The sequence below is a fragment of the Anastrepha ludens genome, chromosome X (genome assembly GCF_028408465.1).
Source record: "Anastrepha ludens isolate Willacy chromosome X, idAnaLude1.1, whole genome shotgun sequence".
NCBI lineage: Eukaryota > Metazoa > Arthropoda > Insecta > Diptera > Tephritidae > Anastrepha > Anastrepha ludens.
This window is the reverse complement of record NC_071503.1, coordinates 40,741,746-40,768,627: the sequence shown is the minus strand read 5'-3', so window position 1 is coordinate 40,768,627 and position 26,882 is coordinate 40,741,746. Positions and strand designations below refer to the sequence as shown.

Here is a 26,882-nt window from a genome sequence, read left to right as displayed (position 1 = left end):
GGGGTATTGTGAATATTTGGTCGATGGTAGACTTTCCAGGTCTGAAGCCACACTGATAAGGTCCAATCAGTTGGTTGACGGTGGCCTGCAGCCTTTCACACAACACGCTCGCTGGTACCTTATAGGCGATATTTAGAAGTCTAACCCCGCTGTAATTGGCACAGAATGCAGGATCGCTCTTCTTATGGATTGGGCAGAGCACACTTAAATTCCAATCGGCAAGCATGCTTTCATCCGACCATATTTTGCATAGGAGCTGATGCATGCACCTTACCAGCTCCTCGCCGCCATGTTTGAAAATCTCAGCCGGCAGTCCGTCGGCGCCCGCGGCTTTGCTGTTCTTTAGCCGCGTTATCGCTATTCTCACCTCGTCATGATCGGGTAGCGGAACGACAATTCCGTCGTCAACGATTGGGGTATCGGGATCTTCACATTCTCCGTGGCATGCGCAGCTGTCTCTGTTTAATAGGTTCGAGAAGTGTTCCGTCCATAATTTAATTGTTCTGTACGTCAGTCACCAGATCGCTGTCTTTGTTCTTACAAGAAAACGCCCCCGTCTTAAAACCTTCTGTAAGCCGCCGAACTTTCTGGTAGAATTTTCGGGCGTTGTTCCTATTGGCCAGCATCTCAAGCTCCTCGCACTCACGTATTTCGGCCTCTCGTTTCTTCTGTCGGATAATACGTCTCTCTTCCTTTTTCAGCTCTCTGTAGCGATCCCACATGGCTCGCGTTGCGCCCGATCGCAGCGTGGCTCTATAGGCAGCATCCTTTCTTTCGGCGGCAGCATGACATTCCTCGTCGTACCAATTGTTTTTTCGGGCTTGCCGGAATCCGATTTCTTCTTCGGCGGCGGTACATAGAGAACGAGAAATGTTGCTCCATTGTTCGCGCATGCCGGTTTGTTGGGCAGTACTCTCTGAGAGCAGGAGTGAGAGTCGAGAGCCGAATCTTCTGGCTGTCTGTTGTGATTGCAGCTTTTCGATGTCGAACATTCTTTGCGTATGTAGATGCACGTTTTTTGCTGCACTAAGGCGTGTGCGCAGTTTGGCTGCAACAAGGTAATGATCCGAGTCGATGTTGGGTCCTCGGATCGTACGTACATCTGAAACACTAGAAGCGTGTCTTCCATCTATCACAACATGATCGATTCGTGTTTTTCGATCAGGAGACAGCCAAGTGGCTTGGTGCTGGAATCTGTTGCTACAGACTACCATGTTTCGGGCCCCGGCGAAGTCGATCAGCCGCTGTCCGTTACCGGATGTTTCGTTGTGCAGGCTGAATTTTCCGACTGTGGGACCAAAAATTCCCTCCTTGCCAACCTTGGCGTTGAAGTCGCCAAGCACCATTTTTATGTCGTGGCGAGAGCAGCGCTCATAGGAACGTTCCAAGCGCTCATAGAAGGAATCTTTGGTCTCATCGTCCTTCTCTTCCGTCGGGGCGTGGGCGCAAATTAGCGATATGTTAAAAAAACGGGCTTTGATGCGGATTGTTGCGAGACGCTCGGCCACCGGAGTGACCGATAGTACTTGGCGACGAAGTCTCTCTCACACAACAAGTCCAACACCGAATTTGCGCTCCTTTACATGGCAGCTGTAGTAGACGTGACAAGGTCCTACGCTTTTCTTGCCTTGTCCCGTCCATCGCATCTCTTGAATGGCAGTGATGTCAGCCTTTACTCTCACGAGGACATCAACCAGCCGGGCAGTGGCCACTTTCCCCATTGAGGGACCTGACGTTCCAGGTACATGCCCTCAAATCATATTCCTTATTTCGTTTGCAGTGGTCGTCATCAGTATAGGGAGGTCTCATCCGAGGCTTTTTTAAACTTTTCATTGGGGGGGATTTTTAAGTAGCGGGTCCCAAACCCAACGCACAACCAGCTATCCTGGAATGTCTCGCCTTCTCACGTTAGCTCACTCCCGAACGGGTGTTCGGAAGCTACCCAGAGGATACGTGGGCTAATCCCGGCCGTTGTGAGCTGCTTGAACCATATGCAGAAGAATCGTACTGGCCATTCCCAAGTGAATGACGATCAGTAACTTTCCCCACTTGCGTGGACTTCTACACATGGAACCATCCTCTAATAAATATTGTAATATCTATAATAAAATATCTTGTTGATATAGCTTTTATTTCTTCGTCGATTAATGGTATATTGAACGTTATGCGAATGACATCATTTTTTGTGTACCTGTCGGACATTGTTATTACACGTAAGATTTTTGATTGTTGTCTCTGTTCTGTTCTTGTCGTAAATATTACTTGTACAGATTCGTCCTCATTTACTTTTAAACTCCATATGTCAAACCACTTCTTTACATTGTTGATGTACATCTGTAATTTTGTTGTTGCGGTTAAGAGGTTTTTGTCAGATGACAATAAAATTGTGTCGTCTGCAAATTTTGCTATGGTTGAATTAGTTTCGTCTGGAAGTGGTATGTCAGAGGTAAATAAGACATATTGCAGTGGTCCTAGAACGCTGTCTTGAGGAGCTCCTGCTGGAGTATATGTGAGATGGATGTATATGTGAGTATATGCCATATGTAATTTAATCAATAATAGTCCAGTGGTAATATTGTCCTAATTTTATGCAGGAAGCCTTTGTGCCAAACTTTGTCAAAAGCTTTTGCGACGTCCAAAAATACAGCAACGTAGTATCGTTTATTTTCCATGTCTGAAATTATTTTTTGTGTTACTCGATGTATTTGTTGGATAGTTGAATGTTTTTTTCGAAAACCGAATTGATGATCTGGAATGATGTTTTTCGTGTCAAGTATTGGGGTAATTCTGTCATGTAAAAGTTTTTCTGCAATTTTAGATATAGTCGGAAGTAGGCTTATAGGCCGATATGAAGTTAAAGCTGTTGGGTTTTTACCCGGTTTTGGTAGCGCAATGATTTCTGCGACTTTCCATACATTTGGGAAGTATTGTAAGCGAAACATTGCATTAAACACGTTTCTAAGGAATATGTAAGCCTCAATTGGAAGCTCCGTAAGTGCTTTGCCTGTCAGAATATCATATCCGCGTGCTTTTTTATGCTTAATTCAAGTTTTGATGCATAATATCACTTCTTGTGTGCTTTTTTTTCTTATTTTCGTGATGGTATTACTAATCGTGTCAATTTGTGTATGTTCATCGTTCGATAAGACATTTTCAAAATAATTTCCCAATGTCGTTGCTTTTTCATCATTTGTAAAAGCCCATATGTTGTCATCTTTTCTTAGTGGGGGTTGATGTTTTATCTGGTTTTTAAGCTTTGTACATTTCCACATTTCCATTTGTGTCATGTGTAGGAGTTAAATTTTTTAGATATTTTTCAATTTCCCTATTTTCACGTGGCTAAGTTTAACCTCTATTTGTCTGCAGGAGATCTGGTTGTTTGCCATCTTTTTCGCAATTTTATTTTTTCCTTGATTTGCTTCTTAATAGAAATGTCATTTGAAATGTTTTGTGCGCTATATTTTTGCTGCGGTGTGAATCTGAATCCTGCGTCAAGAACTATGTCATTAAGATGTATGATGTTACTCTCAATGTCAAGTTGTGTTTTCAAAGGTGTACTTAGAATGAGTTGTTGGAAGATGTGTTTTCGATACTCATCCCAGTCAATCCTCTTTGTAAATATTTGGGGTGTTGTCTCTATAGGGTCAATTTTTGATGTGTAGTTAAGTATTATCAGCGAGTGGTCAGAAGATAGTTCATAATGTGGTTTACGCTTCAGCTGATTATGGTTAATATTTTTTGTTATACAGAAGTCGATTAAATCTGGAATTTTTTTAACATCCGTAGTTGGTTCACCCGTACTTATAAACCTGCAATTTTTTTTATGGATTGCGTTAATTAAATATATACCTGTTTTATTAGTCAACCTTGAACCCCAGTCAGTATGCTTTGCGTTCAAGTCTCCTCCAGGAATGACTCTGTTGTCTAATGTCTTAAAGTAATCATCATATTGATCCGTCCTTATCAAGTGTCGTAGTGGACAGTAGATAGAAGATATTGATATGGGTCCATTGTTGTCAACAATTTGTATAGACGTTGCTTGGATGTGAGGTGACACATAGGGCAGTATTTCAGTATGCTTTAAGTTTGTTTTGATGATAATGGCTGTTCCTCCATGAGCTTTTCCGTCGTGATGATTAGTTGCATATAATTTATATCCAGGAAATGTTAAATAACTTTTGTCAGTGAAATGTGTTTCTGCAATTAACGCAATATCAATTTTTCTGTCAATTCAAAAACGCTTCAGCTCTAAATATTGCCGAGTTAGTCCATTTGCATTCCAGATAAGAATTTTTGTGTTACTACTTTCGTTCATTCGAGCTATTCATTAACATTGTAATTATGTTCATCATCATCATGTCTTTGAGTTCATCAATATCTTTGTTGTTTTGAGGTTCGATAGTTAGTTCTGGTTCTATTACCTGTGGATTTGATGAGGCTATTTCATCAGCAAAACTTATACCTGGTATTATTGTTGATTTTGTGATGTTTGTGTTTTGGTTAGTTATGACTTCCTTTTTGCGTAAAGGTGGGAATCGTTGAATTTTTATGGCTTTATATGATATATTTCGCAGCCTTTGTGATTGGCGGTATGATTACCTCCGCATAGTGCGCATTTCACTTGAATGGTCGGATTGTTGCATTCGCTGCAATAATTTTTTGTATGCCCTTACTTCTGACATTTCGTGCATTGTGCAATTATCCTTTTATGATGTGGCGCCTCAAACAATTCGATTCAGTGCATTAGTTTGTCTATGTTGAAAATGTCTCTATGTATTTATTTGTTTCCAGTTCAATAAAAAACAGTCGTAATGGTTTTTTTTGTTGTTCTTTGTGTTATATTAAATATATTTATAACTTTATGATCTTTTTTTCTTAATTCACTCTTTATTTCGTCTTGGTCTACAGAAGGATGCATGTTGCGTAATACAACTTGAGCCTCCTCTCATTTTTTGGTTTGAAAGTATGAAGTTTTGTTGCTTTTTGTTTTAGCATTAGATGTACTTGAGTATACGTTCCTAAGTCATTTTTTTGAACTAGTACTTCATTATTTCTTAGGATTTTTAGGACAAAATTGCTATTTGCTATTGCACTTAAAGCATTTTTTAGTGTCTTGATACATTCAACACCTTGCACATATATTGGTGGTGGTTTATAATTATTAGGTGCGCAACTAAGTTCCCCCTGTTTGTTATAAGATGCCGCCAGCAGTGTATGCTAGTCGATTCTAACATAACCCAATCGTCATAAACCAAGCTTAGGCTTATAATAAACAAACGGCTTCGACACATTAGTGATTTTGTTTTGGTATCATATACTTTTGGTTATGTGAAAATGTCTGATTTTGTGCCGAATAATCGTCATTTGCGGGAAGTGTTGAGTTTCCTCTTTCATTCGAAAAAAACGGCAGCTGAAGCGCTTCAATAGCTACAAAAAGTTTATGAAGATGCTGTTTTGAGTGAAACAACGTGCCGAGATTGGTTCCGTCGCTTCAAAGACGGTGACTTTAATGTTGACGACCGTCCGCGTGAAGGAAGGTCAAAAACCTTCGAAGACGCTGAATTGGAGGCATTGGAGACAATCCATTTCCAAGCGATTGCATGCTTTGATTCAGAACAAGGGACTTGGGTTCCTTATGAGTTAAAACCAAGGGATGTTGAGCGTCGTTTTTTTGCTTGCGAACAACTGCTCCAGCGGCAAAAAAGGAAGGGTTTTCTTCATCGCTTTGTGACGAGTGATGAAAAATGAATTCATTATAGGAATCCAAAGAAAACGAAGTCATGGGACTGCCCGGTCATGTCTCAAAGACAAATGGCAAGCCTAGTATCAACGACAAATGGCAAGGCTGGAAGATAGAAGTAGAGAAGAGCAACCGAGAAAGGGTTTGGTGAAGCAGCTTTCGTTTTTCTTTGTAACTGAATTTTCGATTAGTTTATTATTTTAACAGATTAATATTATATAACAATAAATATAATATATATATGAGAATAAATATTTAACAAGTCAGAAGTGGAATAAGTTTATCCAAACGCCTAAAAAGGAAAAACGCCTACGTCGTGCAACATTGTACAGACATACAAGTACTTCGAGAACTTTCAACGTGGAAAGCAGCGCAAATTGCTAGTGTTTGCTAAACGGTATCAGCTTTTCGACGGAAAGTCTCAACGACGCAGTCAAGTATAGGGTTTTTCAGTAAGAGCGCTTCAACTTTTGAACTTTTTTGAATAAAACACAAACGGTTTGACTTTTTTAACAAATTTTTTTTTATTATCGAGTTTGAACATATACATCTATATATATAAAAATTAAGCCGAAAAAAAGTGTGCATTTGTCCGGGGTAATCTCAGCAACGCGTTTAAGGAAAACAATGAAGGTTTCACACATTGTTGGTGCTGCTTTGGCAAAGGTTTCCGTGAAGTTTGGTTGAAATCCCATAACCCGTGTGTGTGCGGTGTGTCGGTTAAGTGAGTGTGTTTTTGCTATTTGCCGCACGTATTTTTTGTACCGCACATAGCATTCATTAGAATTGAATACATTTGGGTCGTGTGTGTCTGGGCCGATTATTATGAAATTTGGTATATATAATATATATATTTTTCCACGGTGAAGGTTAGTATAATATGCTTATTGATTCCACTCGCCTCCAGGTGGCGCTGCCTAAGGCCAAAACGAGGACCCGGGTAACCCTAGGATGTGTTTTTACATTATGGGTATCAAATCAAAGCTACTGGTGAGTACTTTAATACAGGGTATTTTTTAGATCTCTGAGTGACCAGGGTCTCAAGATATAGCCGAAAAGGTGGACCAAGGTACCCTTGGATGTGTTTGTACAATATGGGTATCAGATGGAAGCTGTTGATGACAGCTTTTAAGTGAAGTAATTTTTACTGCCCGTTTCCGGGATAAAGAAAGGAGATGGAGCTGGAGATGGAAGAGGAAAAGGAATAGCTACAGGAAGAGGAAGAGGAAGACCACTTATTATTAAAAACTAAAAAACAAAAAATAGAATAGGAATATAACAGTTATCTTCTCCTTCTCCGCTGTTTCGCACACGTAATTGTATGGGATGAGTGCACGATGGCACATAAAAAGTCACTGGAAGCGCTTGATAGGACATGACGAGATTTACGTAGTAAAAATGAAATGTTTGGTCGTGCCTTAGTGCTGCTGGCAGGTGATTTTAGACAAACACTGCCTGTCATTTCTCGAGCAACTGTAGCAGATGAATTGGCTGCATGTTTGGAATCATCATATTTGTGGAAACATGTTCAAACACTCAATCTAACTACAAATGTACGTGTACTAATGCAAAATGATCCATCAGCTGCTGAATTTTCACAGCAATTATTGGATATTGGAAATGGCAAAGTTCCTGTCGATAATTTAACTGGCTGAATAACTTTACAACCAAACTTTTGTCAAATAAGTCAAACGAAAGAACAGTTAATTCAAAGTATTTTCCCAAATTTTCCTCAAAATTACAAAAATCGTGATTGGGTTAGTGAATGAGCCATCATGGCTGGCAAAAATAAAGATGTGAATGAAATGAATGCGGCTATTTTGGCTAACATACCAAGTCCAGAACAAACATATCGATCCGTTGACACTGTTGCAAATCAAGATGATATTGTAAATTAGCCCACTGAATTTTTGAATTCCTTTGATTTACCTGGATTACCGCCACACATGCTAAACTTGAAAATTGGAGCACCGATTATTATGTTGAGAAACATAAATCAACCACGACTATGTAATGGCACTCGATTAACAGTTAAGAGATTGATGAATAACGTCATTGAAGCAACAATTTTGAATGGAAAATACTCTGGTGAAGACGTTTTAATACCACGAATACCAATGATACCATCGGATATGCTGTTTGAATTCAAACGTCTTCAATTTCCTGTTCGCCTTGCGTTCGCGATTACTATTAATAAGTCACAAGGCCAAACTTTATCAATTTGTGGTAAGCCATCGGTATTGTTCATTTATTCAACAACGCATGGAAAAACGAAGAATATTGTATACCAAAGAGCATTACAATAAAAAAAGTAATTAAGTAAATCACATCAAACTTTTTAATTGCTACTACTATTTAAAACTTCTTTCATTCCTATTCATGAGCGAGAATTTTTATAAAATACACACAGTATTTTTCGGCTTAATTTAATTAATTAATCTAGATTTTTTTAAAGACGACCAGCGGAACGGGCGGGTTTTCGCTAGTTTAAGTATGAAATTCGATTTCTTTTGCATGACCACCGCGTGCACGTTTTACGAAGTCCGAACCCAATTTGCGACCACTCTTTTGCATAAATCGGCCGAAATTTCAGCAATTTCGCGTTCAATATTGGCTCTGAGCTCACAAATCGTCGCCGGCTTGTTACTGTAGACCAATGACTTCACATAACCCCAAAACGGGACGGCTTGTTAAATAGACCGTAAAATGGCCGTAATGCTCTTAAAGTAGCAGCAACAGAACGATTATTTTCATAAAAAATTTGCACGATTTGCTATCGTTGCTCAAGTGTGTAACGTTCCATGATGAAATGTATACTAATGAAGTTTACAAATGACAAGCGAAAAATAAAAAATATTGCGTCGTTCGCCCCCCCTATCGTAAAAAAGTTGAAGCGCACCTATTGAATAACCTTATATTAGCACTGCGGTACGAGGCCACAACGTATTGTCAACGTCCGAAGAGGAAATATACATTGGTAATATATATATACGAATATTTGCAACGAATTACAAATACGCAAAATATTAACAATTTGTGGAACTTATACGCTGAGGTTCAGTCACAACGATCAACACTTAACGACAGAGCAGTTGACGTCGCGTACAAACAGAGGCGCTGACTTCGCTGCTTATACAATTTCGATTGCGAAGGTACGAAGCGAATCAACTTTAACTCATAGTCGCTGTTGAAAGAACCAACGTACGAATTTGAAAACAAAAAGACAATAAAACGAATAGCAACGAAAATATATCAAAAGCAAATATAGCTGAAGGCAAACAAATAAGATCAGAGAGTACGAATGCGATTTTAGTGAACGAATAAAGCTAGCAAAATACAAAGAGGGTGAAAGAAAATTATTAAAGAATACTGCTTTCTACGAATGAAATATTTTATTTTACAGACACAATCATCAAACTAAATACGCTAAAGGTGATTCAGTTGAATACACTGCTATGGGCTAATGGTTTGCCAACGACAGGTTTGAAGACAACCAAGATATCAAGGCTTCAAGAAGTCTTAGGCGTGGATGAAATAGATCCATCGGAGCTCGAAGATGAGGATGTGGAATCAACAAATGATTTGGCACACTGAATGGCACACAGGTGCTAAACAATAACGCAAATCAACAAACATCCAACGTTACTGACGATGTTGATCCAGTTTCAAACGAGTCAACCTGGGAGTCAGCGGATGATTTACGTAGAGTGTCGTATCCAAGAGTGACGATTCAAGACATGATCGGTGTAATGCCTGAATTCGAACCACTCAAAAGTTCAACATCACCAACGCAGTTTTTAATCCGAGCTGAGCAATTGCAGAAATGTCACGGTTGGAAAGAACAAATGATGTTGATCGCAGTTCAGCACCAAATGAAAAGCATGGCCAAACGTTGGCTGGATGCACAACCGGTGTTTCAGTCATGGTCACAATATGTTAACGCATTCAAAATCGATTTTCCATCAACACATAATGCAGCTGAGGCATATAAAATGCTTATGGGGCGCAAACGAAAAAACGGCGAAGACTATGTGGAATATTATTATTCTATGCTAACCATAGGCCGACAAGGTTTGGTGGATGATGTTTCCATCAATACACATATAATTAGTGGTCTCAACGATGGTGCATTAACAAAGGCACTGGCAGCAATGAGTTTTGGTACATGTAGCCAATTGTTACTTGCACTCAAGAACTTAACGTTTACCAGTAGTATATCAACGACATCTACTACTCCAACCCAGCAAATATTGAAATCTGAAACGAAATCTAATGCGAAGCAAACGCAAGTAAAGTGCTTTAATTTAATGCAAAAGAAGGTACGTTGTACTGAATGTACTAAGATAGGGCACGAAGCCAAGAACTGCAACAAGAAACCAGCAGTTGTAGAGATTGGGAACCACAATGAAAGCGATGAAGCACCGCCAGTCATGAAAGTGGTTGAGTTAAATGGAAAGGAGTTCGAAGCTTTTATTGATACCGGAAGCGTATGCTCTTTAATTCGCGAATCAGCAACAGATGGCATGCAGATTCTGGGAACAAATAAATGTTTCACAGTATTCGGCGGGTCTAAAGTGCAAGTGACGAGACAAGTCAATGTTGTTGCAAATGTTGATAACGTTCAGCGAGAGATAACATTGTACATTGTTGCGGATAGCCTGCTGCCCTACGACATTTTATTAGGTCGCGACGTTTTACAAAACAATGGGTATTACATGGTTGTAGACAAAGGCGTACTACATTTAAACGAAATAAAAATAAATAATTTTAATATATCCAGCGATTTATCGCAAGAAGATAAGAGCAAGGTACGTAACCTTTTAGTTGATAAGCAAAATTGTTTTGCCGAAGATATAAGCGGAATTGGCAGATGCAAAAGCGCACAAATGTCGATAGAGGTAACCAAATCAGGCCCTATACTTGGTAAGATATATCAAGTCCCTTTTTCACAACGCCCTGAGTTGTCGAGAATTTTGGCGGAGCTGTTGGACAACGATATTATAAGTCCAAGTAGTTCACCTCACGCAGCTTCAGTACTTTTGGTAAAAAAATCTAATGGCGAAAATCGAATGTGCATTGATTACCGCGCGCTTAACGAGGTCACAGTTAAGAAGAATTACGTAATGCCAATAGTGGAAGAACAACTCTCGCGCCTTTCAGGGAACAAATATTTTTCCACATTGGACATGACCTCCGGTTATTACCAAGTACCGATGAACGAAAATTCAAAAAAATATACAGCATTTTTGACTCACGAGGGTTTATTTGAGCATAATGTTATGCCTTTCGGTCTGGTAAATGCTCCTATGGTTTTCCAGGAAATAGTTGTTAACTTAATTAAGTCATTGAAACATCGTGATAAGGTGGTAAGCTATGTTGATGAGGTTATCATAGCCACGAAAACCGTCGACGAAGGCATCATGGTCCTTAAAGAGTTTCTGGAAGCTACAGGTTTAACACTTAGGCCATCCAAGGGTACATTTATGGCTCAGCAGGTTCAGTTTTAGGGTCACGATATAAATAGCGACGGAATACATCCCGGTAAAAATAAAACGAAGGTTATCGAGGAATATTCAAAACCGACTTCGACCAAAGAGGTACGACAATTTTTAGGAGTAACGGGTTATTTCAGAAAATTTGTTAAAGAATATTGTATACTGGCTCGTCCGTTAACGATGTTGCTGAGAAAAAACGTAAAGTTTGTGTGGAACAAAGAACAGAACGATGCCTTTGAAAAGCTAAAAGCGATGATAATTACAAAGCTAGTACTAGTAATGTACGACGCAACGAAAACCCATGAGGTGCACACGGATGCAAGTTCCATAGGATTGTCCGGGGTGCTATTGCAAAACGACAACGACACTGATTGGAAGCCTGTGTTTTATTTTAGTAGGCAATGTAATGAAGCAGAACGCAATTATGCCAGCCATGAGTTAGAGGTTCTGGCAATAGTTGAAACATTGCAACGATATAGGTTGTATTTAATCGGACAAAAATTTAACGTAATCACTGACTGCAATGCTATAGCAGTAACAAAAGCAACGACACCATTGTTACCGCGAGTGGCTAGGTGGTGGCTCAAACTACAGGAGTTTGATTTTAAATGTATCCATCGTGCGGGTGCAAAGAATACATTGGCTGATGGCTTAAGTAGAAGTACGACATTTCCACCAATTTTACTTTGCAAGGTCAACGGTTATATCGCAAGGTCAACGGGAATAAGCTACTAGTAGTCCCAAAAGGCGTGAAGTGGCGTTTGACAAGAGCGTGCCACGATGAAGCAGGTCACTTCGGGTTGGACAAGACCTGTGAACGGTTATCTAAAGACTTTTGATTCGCTCGTATGCGACAATGCGTAAAATCTTATATTGCATCTTGTCCAGAATTCTGCATCAATAAAGTAACAGGAGGGAAGAAAGAAGCGCAGCTACATGTAAGCAAGGTGGTACCAATACCATTTCGTTATGTGCACATAGATCATTTGGGGCCATTCGTAAGAAGCCAACACGGTAATTGCTATATTCTTGTCATTGTCTGTGCTTTCACTAAATATGTAGTTATACGAGCATTGCGGAATACGAAGACAACTCCGGTGTTAGCGGCACTACGTGATTATATGACGATATACGGATGTCCAACGCAAATGGTTTCGGACAGAGGCACAGCTTTTACATCCAAAGAGTTTCAGAATTTCGTCGAACGATACTACATACGTCACACGAAAGTAGGTGTGCTCACGCCTCGTGCTAACGGTCAAGCAGAGCGTATTAATAAGACCATTTTGCATCACTTAAATGCAGTATGAAATCCGACAAAGATTGGGACGAAGCGCTACTCCAACTTCAATGGTGCTTAAACTCCCAAAATAATACGACGATAGAGCAGAGTCCAAATAGTATAGTTTTTACCTACAAACTTCGGGATGTTACCACCAATCGGTTAATTCAAGCAGTACAAGACGAATGCGATGAGGACACATATCAACACGAAGACTTCCGAATGAAAGCAGTGGCCGAACGAATCGATGCCGAAAGGGCCAAATGGAAGCAGCGGTTTGATTCAAAACATCAGACACCCAGACAATACAACGAAGGAGACTTGGTAGTGGTTGATTATGTACCCCAACCCACTGGTACCTCACACAAGCTTGATCCGTCGTTCAAAGGAGTATATGGTAACTAAAGTTTTACCCAATGACCGCTACGTAGTAGAAGATCTGCCAGATACTACAATTCGGCGAAAACCTCACGCAGGTGTATTTACAAATGAAAACATGAAACCGTGGCGTATTCAAGGTCTAGTAGACGATGATTTCGATGATGAGAAGTCAGGTCCTGATATCAACCGAAATCACATCGATGACAACGACCGCAGAGAATCGTCCGGAGATACGATCAATCAGGAAAGGCCGAGCTGTCAACGACAAATGGCAAGCCTAGCATCAACGACAAATGGCAAGGCTGGAGGATAGAAGTAGAGAGGAGCAATCGAGGAAGAGTTTGGTGAAGCAGCTTTCGTTTTTCTTTGTAACTGAATTTTCGATTAGTTTATTATTTTAACGGATTCATATAACAATAAATATATGAGAATAAATATTTAACACATGCTTTTACGTCGTCGCCTCGGCCGAATATTCACGCTGCGAAGGTTATGTTATGTGAAAATGTGATTCTACAGCATGACAACGCTCGGCCTCACGTTGTCAAACCCGTTAAAACCTACCTGGAAAAACTGATCGTGGTCACATGACACATGGTCTGGCTGACCAGCAGTTCTCTTCATATGAAGACATCAGAAAATGGCTTGATCCGTGGATAGTCTCAAAAGATGAGCATTTTTACTGCAAAAAACAGCGATAACTTAGTTGCGCACCTAATAATATATCTATTCTTTTCGCTATTTAAATTTTGAGCATTAGTAACAGTGTTCTGCCCTCTGTTCGCTTGTGTACTTGTTTCGTTGTTCTCATTTTCGTCATCAATAGCAAGAGATACAAATTTATTTGTGGACTTTGTATCACCGGCTACCCACTAGTTTGGTAATTTGCTTTGGCTCAAGTTCGTTGTGATTTTTGGTTTTTTATTGGTGGTTGACAAAGTTGACGACTTTATGGGTGAGTTTCGTAATATCTTTATGACAGGCTGCGATGTGTTCATTTGCTCATTTAAAACGTGAGGTTGTACATTAGAAGGTGGGGAGATAGCAAGCAATGGTTTGTTTGATACGGTTGTTGTTGCAGGACTCATAGACAATAAGATGGGAAACTCTTTCATTTTGAGAGAGAGCGCGCCCATGAGCTCGTTTCAAAACTTGGCAGCACTCACACATTATGGGATTTTGAACAGCTGATAAGCGAAATGGCGGCCTGCCAGAGAAAACGCTCCAGAAATAACTAACGAAAACGGTTCGTTTTTGCTTTTTGGAGAAATTACGCGATTGAAATGTTTATAATTATTTGTCTTAAAATTAATTTAATTGAAACATAATAATTTAATTTGAATGGAGTTTGTAGAATTTTCCAAAGCTTTTTATATCCACCTACTTTTAATTCGTCTCGTGTACATATCTGAATACATTTTACATACATGTAATTTTATTGAAAACTGTGTCTTGGTTTATGTCTGTAAACTTGTACATACAGGGTGAACGATATGAAGTGAACCTATTCAAAACACCATAACGTTTTTGTGTGAAATTATGTTTTATTGATTTCAAAGACAAAATTGTTCAAAAATGATTACAATTTTAACATATATTCACTTTAGCTCGATATGACCACCTTTTGCCTTGATTATAGCCTTCAAACGGTCAAAAAATGAGTTGCATGCTGCACGAATGTGATCTTGAGGTATTTTGGTCCATTCTCGTATAATCGCTTTTTTCAGTGCATCCATACTGGCATATAATTTAGTCCTCACCTTGCTCTCCAAAATGGACCAGATGGAATAGTCCATCGGATTTGCGTCTGGTGAATTCGAAAGCCATTGTGTGGACGAAATAAAGTGTGGATTATAATTTTTTAACCATTCTTGGTTCACACGAGCTTTATGAGACGGTGCCGAGTCCTGTTGGAACGTCCATGGTCTACGACCGAAATATTTGCATGTCCACGGCTCTAAAGCAGCTTCTAAAACATATTCCCGATAATAAGTCGCTTTCACTTTGACACCAGGCTCGATAAAAACGATTGGAGAGCGTCCATCAGCGGTCACTGCAGCCCAAACCATAACTTGCGATGGGAAATTGCTTCGAGTGCCCATACGTAGGCTCGAATTCTCGTATGAGCGTTCGGTCAAGTAAACACGATCGTTTTGAGTGCTTATGAACTGCTCAATTGGGAAATTTTTTTCATCAGAAAACACATTGTTAGGAAATTCGCCACCTTCGTGCACGCGCATCAACTCTATCGCACCGAACTTTTTTTTGCTGGGGTGAAAGATCGTGTGCCTTTTGGAACTTGTAAGCCTTGACGTTGAGCTCATTTTTCAATATGCGTCGAATGCTGTCTTGCGATATTTTCAATTCTTTGGTCATTTTTCTTCCACTTCGACGTGATTTCATTCAAGTCGAGCCTTCACTTTCCTTCACTTTCCACCTCCATAGCGTTTTGCAATGCTACCAGTATCATTGTAACGTTTTATGGTGCGATACACAAATATTTTATTCACGAACTGAGCTCACGAACAATGGCTGGTTGTGATTTTCCAGCCAAACATAACGCAATCACACTATTACGTTTGAATTCCATCACAGAAAAAAAAATGCAACAAAACTGAGACGCAAATGCTTTTGATGGCTTATAAACAATATATTAAGCTGTCATTAGAACAATTTTGACGTTGACGTCATGAACTGTTTTACAGATACAAGCAGTGTGAAGTTGGTAAAACTTCATATTGTTTACCCTACTAATACCCTATACTAACATCAATGGCCGTGTGGAAACTAAAAATTCCCTATTTTTGTTTAAAAAACACCTATTAAAAGTTTCTTCCGGTGTGGCATCACTGACTAATGTTATAAAAAATTTGTTTTCTTTTGCATTGAGTTCGCGCGAGTTAATATCGCTTTCACGATATGAGAAAAAAGAAATATCTTTTTTATATTTTAACGTCGAAGTGCGTGTTTATTTTCGATATTCTTAAGACTAACTTGTTACAGAAATCTTACTGCTATTTATACTATTTGAATGCGGCGGTTGTTATCGCATTGGGATAATTCGTTGCTGAGTGTGAATTGTTTACTTTTACTTGTTGATAACTATTTGAATGTTTATGGTTTGTTTTGGTGATACCGAATTTCTGTTGTTGTTTACTTGATAATGTATGTGAAATCAAGTCCTGTCGGCTTGATGTTGTTTACTTGATAATGCATGTCTATTGACCATGGACTGAAGTGATTAGAAAAGAAGAAAGTGAGGCCATGTCGTTAACTCGCGCGTAATTGCCGGAGTGCTCACAGCTTCAAAACTCATTTAAAGGTTCACTTGCGGATTGCTTTCCTCTTGGCGTGGGAGAGTTCCGCACACTAATCTTGCCTTCTGATTATTTGTTTATTCACTTTGTTTTTATTTATTTTTTATTTTTATTTCTTAGTTTGTTTATTAACAAGAAATTGATTGTAAGTATGTTTGTAATACTTCCAATTGCTATGGGTGAGTCTCTGTCTCTTTTAAGCAGTATTGCATACAAAACACATAGTAGATATATATATATATATATAATTGGCGCGTACACTTCTGTTAGGTGCTTGGCCGAGCTCCTCCTCCTATTTGTGGTGTGCATGTTGATGTTGTTCCACAAATGGAGGGACCTACAGTTTTAAGCCGACTCCGAACGGCAGATATTTCTATGAGGAGCTTTTTCATGGCAGAAATACACTCGGAGGTTTGCCATTGCCTGCCGAGGGGCGACCGCTATTAGAAAAATGTTTTTATTAATTTTGCTTTCACCGAGATTCGAACCAACGATCTCTCTGTGAATTCCGAATGGTAATCACGCACCAACCCATTCGGCTACGGCGGCCGCACACATAGTAGATAAGCTATTATTAATACGGATGTTAATCAAAAACACGCCCGAATCAACGCACAGCTGTACTTCTTTTTGAGCATGACTTTCAGGGTTGTCAATTGCTTGGTTATGTTGATTTGTAAATGTTTTTTTTAAATGATCAGCGAGTATTTTTGCCTTTTCTTATGGTGTTTTCGCCCAAGAATTTGTCCTTGTCCTTAGAGGGGGTTGGTGTATGATTGCGTTGTCGATTTTTTTGCAGGCCTTCCATAGTGTATAGTTTGTAGCTCTAGTAGCTCGCAGTGATGCGATATATTTTTCAAATTTATCATCCTTGTCCACTTTTATTATATCTTTAATTTTTTTTGTTGCAATATTCAGCCTTTTTTTAATATCTGGTGAACGTGTAGATTGCCATTGTTGCCTTAGTTTTCGTTTTTCTCTGATTTTATGGGATAATTTGTATTTGTTGTTACTCATTTTGATTATAGGTGTGGAGGATGTTGTTGTATACACTATACTGTCCTTGAAGCATGCGATTGCGGAGTCTATTTCTTATTCGCTCTTTAGGGGGACTTTTATGTTGAGGCTTTGCTCCATAATTTCACGAAAATAGTCCTAGTTCGTATAATTATTGTAAAATGTTTGTCTTGTAGCTTAGGATAGGATTGGCATCATAGCTTAATAATATTGGAGAATGGTCAGATGAGAGAGCAAAGCTTGGAGTTATTTCCAGTTGCTCACTTTTAATATCTTTCGTAATGTAAAAGTCAATTAAATCAGGTCGCTTCCGCTATTAGTTGGCCAATAAGTTGGTTCTCCAGAGCTTAAAAAGTTACTTTTGTTTTCTATTATTGCATCGTAAAGATTTTTTCCTTTCTGTTCGTTATTCTGGATCCCCATAAAGTATTCTTTGCATTGAAGCCTCCGCCTGCAGTAAAACGGCCTTCAAGAGTTTTAAGAAAGTAAAAGTATAGTGTCTTAAAATTTGTATGCTTAGGAGGGCAGTATATGGCAGAAAGGGTTAAATTTCCACTTAAAGTCCTCAATTTGTATAGATGTCGCTTACAAGTAGTCCTCTCTATAGTGGTTCACATCAATCCATTTAATATCTTTGTTTATAATTAATGCCGTTCCACCATGTATCTACCTTGTAATCGTAAAAGAGCGGGATCATGTTTATCATTGCAGACATTTGGGAGATTAATTGTTTCATCATATTTTTCAACTCTGAAATTTCTTTGTTTGCCGTTACAGTTGCTCCAATAGCGTATAGTACTGTGTTGGGTTGTCACGTTGTCTAGTGTAGTTTGTGATGCAACTTTTTCTTTTGTGTTTGTAACTGTGGTGGGATTTTTCTGTCTGAGACTTGGAAATTGCTCTATTTTTGATGATTTATAATTCATATAGCCCTTGTAATTGGCTGTGTGGTTTATACCACGTTAATGTCATTTACTGGACATTCTATGGCTTTATGACTTCTAGCACATTTGCACACACAGGTGTTTTAAAACAAAAATTTTTTGTGTGACTGTATTTTTGGCAGTTTGTGCATTGAGGCAAAGTGCATTTTTGATGTGGAGGCTCAAATTTAATTTAATAAAATTTATGTTGTTAGGCTTGGTTTTTAGTTCAAGTATAAAAAGTGGCAAAGGTGCTTTGGTAGTAGCGTGTAAGATATTATGAATATATGTAACCTCATGCCCAAGTTCACCTCATTCTTTTACAATTTCATCTTTATCTGTGGAGTTGTGCAAGTTCCTCAGTATTACTTTAAATCCCCTTTATTCTTTGGGTTAATATGTGTAATACTGAGCATTTTTTTCTATTAATAATTTAGAGATTTGTCTATAGTGATATGACTCTTTGGGTTGAATTTTTACTTCATTGTTTTACAGGACTTTCAGTTCAAAGACGTAATTCGGAAGTTTGTTTAGCGCGTAGGTTAAATATTTAATGTATTCAAAATTCTGTACAAATATAGGTGGGGGTCTTGAAGTTTTAAATTTTTGCTGCTCATTAGTGTTGTTTGTCCCACTGTTTTGTGTCACTTTTTCATTTTCATCATTTACATAACCAGTAATTTGTAATTGTTTTTTGGTTTGCTAATGTTTTATGTTTCTTGGTGTTTTTTGTTGTTTCTGTATTCTTATCTGGAGAATTACGTGTTCTCTTTGGAGGAGAAAGTTCTTTGTTGTTCTCACCTACTTTTGCCTGCATACACCCGATTTACACACAGAGACATCTGGAAGGGAGACACTGGAAATTCTCTTTTCATGACTTATTCGCGGCCACACGGGCAAAATTGTTTTCGGCAACATTTTGACATTTAATGCTTTAGCATCGTCTGGTTCGGATGTATTTTCGCACGCGCTTACATGTAAAGCGGAAAACGTTCGTCAACAATTTCTTAAATATATGAATGAAAAATGCAAACTGGTTAAATAATAAATAATTTGTTGTTTTTTTATTTAAATATTTTTATAAATTGTTGTACTTGAATGAAAAAAATTAAATTAAAAATACTTCATACATAAATAATTAACTTAAAATTAACTTGAGTATATATAAATGCGGGGAAAATTAGAATTCAACATAAAAATGCCTCATAATATATTTTAAATTATACCTACTTTACTAGCAAAAATAATCGTGCATTTCCCAAGCAGTGTTCGGATGTTTGTCATCTTTGTTATCTTCCGTTTGCTTGAAAACCAACACATAACTCAGAACCTTCTCCCACAAAAGAAGAAAACAAATGAAGCAACTGTCAAAAATTGCTTTAAGATTGGAAATACGAATAAGAAGAGCAAAGCGTGTCGCCAGTACAGGAGACAAATTCCCTTCTCTCTTCCGCGGCCGTCCTTCACCCCCGAACAAAATGTTTCCCTTCCAGATGTCTCCTCGTGTAAATGGGCACATAGCTATTTTTGGGCATGCAGACATGATTGAAGAGTTTGTAGTAGCGGTTCTGCTTGTTGACGCTGTTGTTGTAACTGTTGTGATTGTTGTTGCGCTTGTGAGAGCTACCAGACAATTGGTGGGATGAGAAATGCTGATTAGATCAGTTGGAGTTTGGCATTGCTCAATCCATGAGAGAGGAGTTGTGGGTATAGAGTTAACGACGGTTGCGAGGTGAGGTTGAATAGCTGATGAATTACTCTTTATTTCACTTACCGACAACGGAACATTGTAGCTGGAGCTAGCACTTGTTAGTTGCTTTTGGGCTGGTGAGCGGAGCTTCTCTTTGGGAGGAGAGCGCCTCACAGGCATTGTAAATGTTATGGGAGCAAACACATATACGGAGCCGGGACCACTGGAAATGACAAAAATTCACGATTCACCAAATATTGGAAAATATTTCTGTAAGAAATATTCCAGTATTGACTATTTTATTTAATTATTTAATTCATTCTTCAATCTTATAAGTAAATTTTTGTCATTGGCATATGGGCGGCTCGTTTTATAAATGAAAGTACTTTGCTCATAGAAATATGAGCTCGAACATATGAATGAATTTGTTTTTGTTTTGCTGTACAATATTTGTAACTGTGCAGCGCCATGGCAACAACAATCATGGCCGCTACGGCTGCACGTATGAATGCATTTCGTTCTTGTAGTTACTAGGCATAGAATTTTAGCTTTGGACGACATACGATTTTGAGGAATAAAGTGAGTGCCCTGTGTGTGCGGTTATACAATATGTACATGCATATGCGGCTGCATCATCACGGCAGGTGGTGGAGCAGATAAAGATGTCAACTGCAGGCTAAACAAAGCAAGGGCGGCATTCGGGCGAATGCATGCAGTATGGGGGAGTTCGCAAATCTCAAGGTGCACTAAACTACGAATATTCGGCTCATGCGTGAAGTCCGGATTGCTGTACAGAAGCGAACAATGGCTGACCTCTAACGCCATCACACAGAGCCTACAATCTTTCGCAAACAAATGCCTCCGCATCGTCTGCAGAATATTCGTTCAGAAAACCACCAGATTGCATCATGGGAATGACACTGGACTGGAACCCACAAGAGAGCAGAGGTCGCGGTCGACCAAAAAACACTTGGAGAAGGTCGATGTTGCGCGAACTAGCAGATGCCGACATCTCATGGGACGATGCAACAAAACAACAGCTAAGAACCGTGTACGATGGAAGAGTCTTGTCGAGGCCCTATGCTCCCGAGAGGAGTGATTAAGCAAAAAAAATGTGTTTACTAATAAGCATTGTTTTGCTCGAAGTTCAGAATACAAATATGTACGAACATAGGCTAAGGCAGCAAGTGTGCATACGCACATACAAATATGTAATGCATGCACATGCTAAAGAGAATTTTTTTAGCATTTCTTAGGCAGGAATTCGATCATTCGTGTATTTTTTCTCCAATTATTGTATATAAGCATGATAAGGCGATTCCTCGTGAGGCAATTCATGGTTGCTTCAGTGCATAGATATGTGTGCAACACTGAGAGCTTAGCAAATTGCGCAGAGTGTAAAATCAAAGGGCTTAGCAAACAGATCACATCCTGGGCATCACTAAATGTTGGATTAACAAGAAACCGATAAACAATAGAACCAGAAATGATTAAGTGCCTGCAATTAAACCTTAATCATTGCGGAGCTGCACAAACAACAAAGGAAAAAAAACTGATATCGCTCTCTTGAGCGAACCAAACAGCATAAAACCAGACAGTTAACAGTGGGCAACTGATGCAAATGGCAAGGCAGCCATAATGAACTACAGCGACTTCTCCTTTGAGACTCAGCTCCAGAAATATAACGGTTTTGTGAACGTTATAATAAAGGGCATTCATGTCTTCTGTAGCTGCTATATTTCCCCGAACTGTAGCATGAATGACTTTGAGCGAACGGTAGATGTATTCACTACAACCTTCAGAGGGAAAGCGCCGATAGTAGTGGCAGCTGATTTGAATGCATGGACTACTGACTGGGGCTGCTCAGTAACAACGCAAAGGGGAGCAGCACTACTGGGAGCCTGGGTAGCCTAGACTTAGTGCTGCTAAATCGTGGCAATAAGAGTATATTCGACAATGGCAAAAGCAGATCCGCCATAGATCTGACCTTTGTTAGCCAATAGTTATAACAACACGATGGCATGTGTCTGAGAGGTACACACATAGGTAGGGTACGGCGATTTGCCGCCATGTTTGAATGGATCAGCCGGCAGTCCGTCGACGCCCGCGGCTTTGTTGTTCTTTAGCCGCGTTATCGCTATTTTCACCTCGTATGGTCGGGTAGTGGAACGACAATTCCGTCGTCGACGATTGGGGTATCGGGATCTTAACATTCTTTGTGACATCCGCAGCTGTCACTATTTAATAGGTTCGAGAAGTGTTCCCTCCATAATTTAAGATTGCTCTGTACGTCAGTCACCAGATCGCTGTCTTTGTTCTTACAAGAAAACGCCCCGGTCTTAAAACCTTCTGTAAGCCGCCGAACTTTCTGGTAGAATTTTCGGGCGTTGTTCCTATTGGCCAGCATCTCAAGCTCCTCGCACTTAGGTATTTCGGCCTCTCGTTTCTTCTTTCGGATAATACGTCTCTCTTCCTCTTTTAGTTCTCTGTAGCGATCCCACATGGCTCGCGTTGCGCTCGATCGCAGCGCGGCTCTATAGCGGCATCTTTTCTTTCTGCGGCAGCATGACATTCCTCGTCGTACCAACTGTTTTTTCGGGATCGCCGGAATCCGATTTCTTCTTCGGCGGCGGTATGTAGAAAACGAGAAATGTTGCTCCATTGCTCGTGCATGCCGGTTTGTTGGGCAGTACTCTCTGAGAGCAGGAGTGAGAGTCTGTTGTGATTGCAGCTTTTCGATGTTGAGCATTCTTTGCGTAGGTAGACGAACGTGTTTTGCTACACAGAGGCGTGTGCGCAGTTTGGCTGCAACAAGGTAATGATCCGAGTCGATGTTGGGTCCTCGGATCGTATGTACATCTAATATACTAGAAGCGTGTCTTCCATCTATCACAACATGGTGGATCTGGTTTCGCGTTTTTCCATCAGGAGACAGCCAGGTAGACTAAGACTAGCATACCATAAAACCGAAATGGTTCTCATAAGTTCACGACGAAAAGTTGAAAATCTTCACATTAGGGTTTGTGCACACACTATAACACCAGAGGATGCTATAAAATATCTAGGGGTGATGATCGATAGAAGACTAAGTTTTAAAAAACATCTGCAGTACGCAAGCTCGAAAGCTGCCCAACGTAGGTGGACCAAAGCAGCAAAGTAGAGGATTGTTGGCAAGCGTCTGCAACTCGATCATGCTTTACGCTGTGGAAGTATGAGGCGATGTAGACAAATATCCCTGCTACCTGAGACAGGCTAAACGGGTGCACATATTATGCAGCATTATAATCATTAGCGGGTACAGTACCATGCAATGCCTCATTAAAAGACGCCCTATAGAGGATGAACGATATCACTCTGATCCTCGACATACAGAAATGGGCTCGGCGAACACACGGTAACGTAAATTTCCGCCTGACTCAGTTCTTAACTGACCATGGTTGTTTCAGGCAGTATTTGTATAAATAAAGGGTGATTTTTTAAGAGATATAGGAAAGTTTTTCAAAAAAACACACGTTAAATTCAGAAAAATGCCTACAATTTTTATTTAAATCGATAGTACAGCCCATATAATTTAATGCTTGAAGATTATTTCATGCAAATGTTGACCGCGACTGCGCTTAAAATGGTCCATCCTTTAAGACCAATTTTGGCATACTCTTTCCAATGTTTCGGCCGGTATCTCACATATAAATGCTTTAATGTTGTCTTCCAATGCGTTAATTTAATCAGGCTTGTCTGAATAGACATGAGCTTTAACATAGCCCCCCAAAAAATAATCTAAAGGCGTTATATCGCACGATCTGGCTAGCCAATTGACAGGTCCCGAACGTGAAATAAAATGTTCACCGAACTCGCCTCTTAACAAGTCCAATGTTACGCGTGCTGTGTGACATGTGGCACCGTCTTGCTGAAACCACATGTCATGCAAGTCAAGCTCTTGCATTCTGGGCAAAAAAACGTTGGATATCATTTCACGGTATCGCTCACAATTCACAGTTACGTTACGATTCGAAGCATCTTTGAAGAAATACGGTCCAATGATACCTCCAGCTCATAAACCGCACCAAACTGTGACCTTTTCTGGATACATTGGTAGCTCTTGCAATTCTTCTGGCTGATTTTCACTCCAAAATCGACAATTCCGCTTATTTACGTACCCATTGATCCAAAAATGAGCTTCGACGCTGAACACAATTTTTCGATAAAAAAGTGGATCTTCGGCCAACTTTCCAAGAGCCCATTCACCAAAAATTCTGCGTTGCAGTAGGTCGTTCGGCTTCAATTCTTGCACCAGCTGTATTTTGAAAGGCTTTACACCTAAGTCCTTTCGCAAAATTTTCCACGTTGTTGAGTAACAGAGGCCCAATTGCTGCGAACGGCGACGAGTCGATAATTGATGGTCATCATTAACCGTTTGAGTGCGATTCGTCGATATAGCGACGATAACTAATTACTCCAAATTTGCGGCGCGTCGCTATAGCGACGATTGCATCACTGTGCATTTGGCGTTCGGCTAGGAACGTGTTGAATATTATTTTGCGATATTTATCAAAAATTTATGTCATATAAAAGTATAAATTAGTTGAGACCGTTAAAAACAATTTTTATTTTTCGTTCAATATCGATATTTTGAAAATAATTCCTGACCATGTCTAGTAGTGAAGAATTTACTGACGTGGAAGATACGATACCGGATTCCGACAATGAAATGGACTATGATAGTGATTCGAGTTTAAGTGAAATTAGAGTGTTTACTACCCGGAGGATGCGCATTTTTAGTGATAGTTCCGACGAAGACGAGAATAACATGGGGGATGACCTTGAAAATAACATATTTACTACTATATCCTCTATATCTTCGCAATTTTCGTATGTATTAAAGAAAATCGCTTAGCACTCAAACGGTTAACACTGGCCGATACAGTTGCGATATTTTCTTCAGTTCGCACTCTACGTAAGCGTGTGTGGTTTGATGTCCAATAATGTAAATTTGGTTCTAAATTTAGTCACACTCGCTCGAATAGCCGCTTCAGTGGGTCGATTAAACTGACCATAAAATGGAAGAAGCGCGCGATAAACTTTCTTAACAGAACACGCATTTTTATAATAAAATTCAATGATTTGCAAGCGTTGTTCGTATGTAAGACGATTCATGGTTAAATTATAGGCCAAACTGAAGATGTTTGACAGTGAAACAAAACACGAAACGTGCTATTTAAACCAACTGTTTAATAAGATAATAGCTAATAAATCACCCGTTATATAAATACTCTGCATTTAGTAAAATTCAGTTTTGAAGAACAATAACAAAACTACGAAAACATTTAGGTACATGGAACAAATTTTCTATCTTTAAACTTAAATTTCTTATGTAAACTTATTAAAAAATCTTTGGGAGGAATAAATACTTCATGATTGTGACACATTACTGGAAATTATAATGTTTTTAATTGTGTTAGTTTTTAAGGTATTCCTTTTTCTGTATTTACTTAAGTTTAAACAAAAATTTAGTGTAATTTTCCTCCTTGCCCCAAGATTTCCGCTTGCTGACGATGTTTTCTTCAAAGATATCACTAATTCATTCTTTGTTGAAGACAATTAAGGACATCGATTCTTCGATTAACATTTCATCCAAAAGATAAGGGTAAAATCAATAATTTTCTTGCTATATTTTGTATAACATCTAATATATTTTCTTCGCTGTGTGAAAGAACTATAAGAAATACTTGAAATAAATAAATACAGAAACTGGTAGAAACTGTTTTCTTCAAAAATTGGCTGAACTACCAATTTAGTGGTAGAAGTCCGAGAGGTGCGTGGTAGCCGAAATTATATATTGTTACGAATTTGTTACGTTATTATCCAAATAAATCTCTCGCAGTTATTCTTCTGAGTTCGAATCACAGGATCGTCAAATATAAGCCACAAATTAATGCCAACACATCTTGCATTACTTTGGTGAATCACTTCATTACTTTTCGTATTCTCGCTTACACGTTTGACTTACGACTGAATACCCTATGCTTATGCCCCTCTGCTTCATGGTGAAACGATTTTTAATGGTGAGGAAAGCGAATTTGAAAGAATTAGCGCATGACGTTTCAGGAGTTATGAATCGGTTTGTTTACGAAAAAACTGATGTGTTAGTGATGTACGAAAAAAAACTAACAGAATGTCACTCCGCTGCTGTCTGAACATTAACAGATCGAATGTGTGAATATGTGTTTGGACGACTTTGAGAATTTGTGTGAAATTATCGGGCAGATTTCAATTGGCGAAAAGATTATGTTAGTGATATTCGAAAAAAATCAACACAGTCTTCGCCCATGTTGCTTCATTCCTATCTGAGCAACGCCGAATATATGTCAAATGCTCGTGCAGAATTCGGCTGACGAATACTCCCGTAACGTGGCAGTCGAAGATCACCCCATAATTTTGTTTTTCACCATAGTTATAGGTCAAAACTTGTAATCCATCATCCTTGCATATATATATCTATATAGGCGCGTACACCTTTTTTTGGTGTTTGGTGTTTGGCGTGTGTCTTGATGTTGTTCCACAAATAGAGGGACCTACAGTTTCAAGCCGATTCCGAAGGGCAAATATTTTTATAAGGAGCTTTTTCATGGCAGAAATACACTCGGAGGTTTGCCATTGCCTGCCGAGGGGCGACCGCTATTAGAAAAATGTTTTTCTTAATTTGATGTTTCACCGAGATTCGAACCAACGTTCTCACTCTGAAATCCGAATGGTAATCACGCACCAATCCATTCGACTACGGCGGAGTAAATGTGTATGTATATAAAATTCTCTAACTACTAGTTGGAGCATAGGACGTCTAATGGTAATGTATGGTAGGTAGAAAAGTACGCATTTGCTTCATCACATATATATTTTTCACCAAAAGTTAACAGAAATATACTCAACTTGTCAAATTTAAGAGTAATTAGAATGTTAACGCTGTGGGCTAGCTACATACACTTTATGATAAAAAAACCAGTATGCTAATTTCAATAGTGGCTTAGAATGAGCAAATC

At 39.2% G+C, this 26,882-nt stretch overlaps 1 protein-coding gene across 1 annotated transcript; it reads left to right on the top strand.

Annotated features, from left to right (window-relative positions):
• Positions 1 to 9,477: 9,477 nt before the first annotated feature.
• On the top strand, positions 9,478 to 12,545 carry LOC128869969 (uncharacterized protein K02A2.6-like). Its single transcript, XM_054112563.1, has 3 exons — positions 9,478 to 11,215; positions 12,124 to 12,249; positions 12,298 to 12,545. The coding sequence occupies exons 1-3, from the start codon at positions 9,478 to 9,480 to the stop codon at positions 12,543 to 12,545; spliced, it is 2,112 nt and encodes a 703-aa protein (XP_053968538.1).
• Positions 12,546 to 26,882: the final 14,337 nt, after the last annotated feature.